The 5,576-nt window shown below is 48.6% G+C and overlaps 1 protein-coding gene across 1 annotated transcript; it reads left to right on the forward strand.

Moving 5' to 3' along the window:
* The first annotated feature begins 2,644 nt into the window (after positions 1–2,644).
* On the forward strand, positions 2,645–3,643 carry LOC144102812 (uncharacterized). The gene has a single exon (XM_077635970.1). The coding sequence runs from the start codon at positions 2,645–2,647 to the stop codon at positions 3,641–3,643; it is 999 nt and encodes a 332-aa protein (XP_077492096.1).
* Positions 3,644–5,576: the final 1,933 nt, after the last annotated feature.

Consider the following 5,576-nt stretch of genomic DNA (forward strand, 5'->3'; position numbering starts at 1 on the left):
TTGATCTTGTTCTTTCGAATGACATGTGTGAACGAACACACAGGATAGGTGTGTTCTCGGATGAAAACTGTCGTCCAATTGATGTAAAGTTCCGGCCTTTCAAAACAAAACAACAAATCCTAGTGCAAAGAAATCTAAGGTCTACCGAAATGTCGTCTGGTCGGGTAGTAAGTAACTCCTTTCAACAGAAAAAAAGGCAGACGGCGACCAAAGATTTTTGTCAAAACAGACGTTTCGGCTTCCCTACGGAAGCCTTGTTCACTGAATTTTTATTGTAGAACCTCGACGCTTAAATAGGCTTCAATAATCGTCCCAGGCATCTTGCATAGGTTGGCGAGAGATTGCCGATGTTACGATTAAGTCTTTTTTCGGTGGTCTGAATCACCAAGGACTCGGGATACTGGCGTTAAAGCCAGTTCTTTTCTTTGGCGATGATAGAAGCCATTTCCCAGCAGATATCATGACCTGCCGATACGGCGTGCTCCGCAAGTGCGTTGGAAGGGACTTTCTTGTTCTTCACTTCCGACATGTGTTCTTTCAGACGCCTTTCAAAATTCCCGCTCTCGCCGATGTAAACATAGTCGCACTTGGCGCAGGGGATTCTGTACATAACACCCGGAAATTTTTCTTTCTTTACTTTGTCCTTGACATTCACGAGCTCGTGCCGTAACTTGCGGGCGGGAACGTTGGAAACATGCACGTCGTACGTGCGCAGGACACGTCCCAGTGCTTCACTTATGCCTGGTACACAAGGTATGGCGACACGTGCTTTGCAATGGTTGCCGACCGGTTCCGCTGACCGCACCGAGTGACGTTCAACAGAGTCCAAAAAATTCCTAGGGTAGCCGCAGTTCATCAAATCACGACGCATTTGTATAGAGTCCGAGGCAGCATGTTCAGGTCTTGAGCAGATTTATCGGGATCGTTGAATTCGCGAAGCCGCAACTGCACGTTTGTGGCACGCTTGTAGCTCGGCGAAAGAACACTTTTCGAGGCACCGGACTTGTTGAGACTCTTGACATTTTGCCTAGAAAACACGTATTTCGTCTTTCCGAGGCACCTTTTACAAACAGGTGCATGGAACAGCGATGGGCGCGGCCATTTCGGCCACGGCTGCTAACCTGACCTTGGACGCTATAGAAAACCAAGCTCTGGCGTCTTTCCAAACTCGGCCTAAGATCTTCCTGCGATATATTGATGATTGCATTTGCATCATAAAAAAGGATGCACTCACAGAGCACATCAACAGCATCGCTGAGGCCATTACGTTTACTGTTGAGGAGGAGGTTGCCAACCGTCTGCCTTTTTTGGACGTGTCAGTAGAGAGAGATGGACACCGCCTTTTGTTTCAAGTCTTAAGGAAGACAACCCACACGGGCAGATACTTGCATTTTAACTCTGTTAACCCGGCATGCCAAAACCGTGCAGTTGCGGCTTCGCTAATTCAACGCTCCCAAAAAATCTGCTCAAGACCTGAAGATGGTGCCTCGGACTTGATACAAATGCGTCGTGATTTGATGAACTGCGGCTACCCTAGGAATTTTTTGGCCTCCGTAGAACGTCGCTCGGTGCGGTCAGCGGAACCGGTCGGCAGATGTTGCAAAGCACGTGTCGCCATACCTTATGTACCAGGCACAAGTGAAGCACTGGGACGTGTCCTGCGCACGTACGACGTGCACGTTTCTCCCACGTTCCCGGCCGCAAGTTACGGCACGAGCTCGTGAATGTCAAGGACAAACTAAAAAAAGAAAAATTTCCGGGTGTTGTGTACAGAATCCCCTGCGCCAAGTGCGACTATGTTTACATCGGCGAGAGCGGGAATTTTGAAAGGCGTCTGAAAGAACACATATCGGCCGGGAAGAACAAGAAAGTCACTTCCAACGCACTTGCGGAGCACGCCGTATCGACAGGTCATGATATCTTCTGGGAAATGGCTTCTATCATCGCCAAAGAAAAGAACTGACTTTCACGCCAGTATCTCGAGTCCTTGGTGATTCAGACCACCGAAAAAAGACTTAATCGTAACATTGGCAATCTCCCGCCAACTTATGCAAGATGCCTGGGACGATTATTGAAGCCTATTTAAGCGTCGCGGTTCTACAATAAAAATTTAGTGAACAAGGCTTCCGTATGGAAGCCGAAACGTCTGTTGAGACAAAAACCTTTGGTCTGCGTCTGCCTTTTTTCTGCTGAAATGAGTTACTTACTACCCGACCAGACGAGATTTCGGTAGACCTTAGATTTCATTCAGTTACGTCGGTCGTATGGCCAATCAGTTATAACTCAAATTCGCCAGTACGTTTCCATGGTCGTCCGGGTACCTTCGTTCAAGGATCATTTGACTTTCAACCTCGCCTGCAAAGCAAAGAATTTGATTCCCAGATCGCTCCGCTTGCTGCGACCCGTCGACTCCGCATTTGGACGCAGCATCATAGCAAGAGCAGAACGACAACTTCTACAAGCCAAGATTTTAGACTGCAAAGACACAACCAGGTACCTTCAAAATCAACTCTTCTTTGCTCGTCGCAGCCTTGAGTACATATGCCCGAATGAGTTCGCGAGCATTCAACTGCATGCCAACTACAAAGCCAGCCTACAGTCTCGCCAACGAGAGGTGGCCCACAGAAACAAGTTCATCAGACTGATGCCTCGCCACAAGGAAGTGAACCCTGCCGATTTCCCTGGCGGCACCCGTTCGACCGTATACAACCTTTATACCTACAAGCCAACTCAACCCGAGCTAGCCGTACTTGAGCTTGGACTCAACTTCAACGCGGGACCTGCACTGGACCAAAGAAAAATAATATGTGCTGTCGAACGTGCAATTGGCAAAGTGGATCACAGTCGCCGTGATGAGGTACGAACACGGGCAGTGAGCATTCTTGCTAAACTTCCAAACCGACAGCCCAGTCACATGCTTGCTGAGGAACGGAATGCTGTCAACAGCCTGCGGAGGAACCAGGATATTGTTATCCTCCCCGCCGACAAGGGTAATGCCGCTGTCAAGTTGAACAGGTCAGACTACGACAAAAAGATGCTGGATCTTCTGCAGGACAGGAGCACTTACGTCGCTCTCAAGAAAGACCCTACATCCAATTTAGAACGAGAACTGCAGGAACTACTTGTCGATGTGTTCCACTTCGTACCGCCTCACGATAAGTCACTGTCCTTCAGGCTCCTCTGCCACAATGGGTCCGCGCCTGCGTTGTATGGCTTGCCAAAGATCCACAAGGAGGGCGTCCCTATGCGACCGATAGTGGACTTCACCCGTTCCCTTTTGTACGAGCTCTCGGGCTACCTTCACCGCGTTTTCGCGCCGCTAGTTGGGAAACGATCCACGTTTATACGGAACTCGTACGAGTTCATCGAAAAGGTGCGTGACATTTCCGTGGATGACGATGACTTAATGGTGTCCTTCGACGTCAAGACTTTGTTCACAAGCGTCCCTGTGGATCTAGCGGTGGATGTATGCGGCGCTGCCCTTCACTCAGACGAGAAGCGCGGCGAAAGAACACCTTTCGAGGCACCGGACCTGCTGAGGCTCTTGAAATGTTTCCTAGAATACACGTATTTCGTCTTCCGAGGCACCTTCTACAATCAGGTGCATGAAACAGCAATGGGCGCCTTTCCAACCTCGGCCTAAGATCTTCCTGCGATATATTGATGATTGCTTTTGCATCATAAAAAAGGATGCACTCACCGCCTTCACAGAGCACATCAACAGCATCGCTGAGGCCATTACGTTTACTGTTGAGGAGGAGGTTGCCAACCGTCTGCCTTTTTTGGACGTGTCAGTAGAGAGAGATGGCCTCCGCCTTTTGTTTCAAGTCTTCAGGAAGCCCACCCACACGGGCAGATACGTGCATTTTAACTCTGTTAGCCAGGAATGCCACAAACCTGCAGTTGCGGCTTCGCTAATTCAACGATCCGGAAACATCTGCTCAAGACCTGAAGATGCTGCTTCGGACTTGATACAAATGCGTCGTGATTTGATCAACTGCGGTTACCCTAGGAATTTTTTAGACTCCGTTGAACGTCAATCGGTGCGGTCAGCGGAACCGGTCGGCAGCCATTGCAAAGCACGTGTCGCCATACCTTATGTGCCAGGCATAAGTGAAGTACTGGGACGTGTCCTGCGCACGTACGACGTGCACGTTTCCCACGTTCCCGCCCGCAAGTTACGGCACGAGCTCGTGAATGTCAAGGACAAACTAAAGAAAGAAAAATTTCCGGGTGTTGTGTACAGAATCCCCTGCGCCAAGTGCGACTATGTTTACATCGGCGAGAGCAGGAATTTCGAAAGGCGTCTGAAAGAACACATATCGGGCGGGAAGAACAAGAAAGTCACTTCCAACGCACTTGCGGAGCACGCCGTATCGGCAGGTCATGATATCTGCTGGGAAATGGCTTCTCTCATCGCCAAAGAAAAGAACTGGCTTTCACGCCAGTATCTCGAGTCCTTTGTGATTCAGACCACCAAAAAAAGACTTAATCGTAACATCGGCAATCTCCCGCCAACCTATGCAAGATGCCTGGGACGATTATTGAAGCCTATTTAAGCGTCGCGGTTCTACAATAAAAATTAAGTGAACATGGCTTCCGTATGGAAGCCGAAACGTCTGTTTAGACAGAAACCTTTGGTCGGCGTCTGCCTTTTTTTCTGTTGAAATGAGTTAAATCATAGTGCAGTCTGCCAAACTTATAAAAAGGTCACTCACTGTAAGTGAAGGTTATTCTTTGCAGACACATGTCGCTAGAAAGAAGCTTGTGCAGTTCGCGAAGGATGCCGACTTTAAGTATAAGCTGAGGTATAACAAACTGTATTGTAAAAACAAACGCTACGCCTTTGACCCTATTCGCGATAGCATTTTCGAGCTAGCTGGCCCACCATGATCTTTAGTGGCCCCTTATCGCACTGCTTCTGCTTCTGGCTCGCCACACGCTTCGCCGTAGAGATACGGGAGGGGCAGTGGACGGGCGACTGGAGATAAGACAGAGCTTTCAATTCCTTTCACAAACATCAGAAGCATAATACCAAAGCGGGAAGATATAAACTCTGTCATCGACTCATGTGATGCCGATGTTGCTTTGCTGACCGAAACGTGGCTCTCTGCAAAGATAGAGAGCAGGGAACTGTTCGATTGCAAGAAGCGCTACAATGTTTATCGTTCTGATAGAGGTCACAGAAGTTGAGGAGGTGTTTTAATAGCCATCGCCGATAATATTGTGTCTTAACCCATTAGTCTTTCTAACACCTTAAAGGTGGTTTGGGTTGAACTTCGTGTTCATTTCAGGAAACTGATTCTGGGCATATGCTACCTTTCCCCGTCTTCGTGTGCAACTTCCGCTGAAGATTTGCATGATGCTCTTAACATATGATCTCAGTACGTTATCCGGGTGCGGCAATCCTTCTTGCTGGTGACTTCAATTATCCCAGCATCGTGTGGGCTAATGCATTGCCGTATCCTCGCCCCTTTTCTACCGAATGCAATAACTTTTTGCGAACCTGTTTGGATTTCAACCTTTCGCAGCTAGTTACTAAGCCAACTCGAGTCACGCCATCATCTTCCAATGTA

Source organism: Amblyomma americanum, chromosome 8, assembly GCF_052857255.1.
Source record: "Amblyomma americanum isolate KBUSLIRL-KWMA chromosome 8, ASM5285725v1, whole genome shotgun sequence".
Lineage (NCBI taxonomy): Eukaryota > Metazoa > Arthropoda > Arachnida > Ixodida > Ixodidae > Amblyomma > Amblyomma americanum.

What these genes read in the sequence shown, in the direction of transcription:
- LOC144102812 (XM_077635970.1), top strand. Translation starts at nt 2,645, where the DNA reads ATGCCTCGCCACAAGGAAGTGAACCCTGCCGATTTCCCTGGCGGCACC.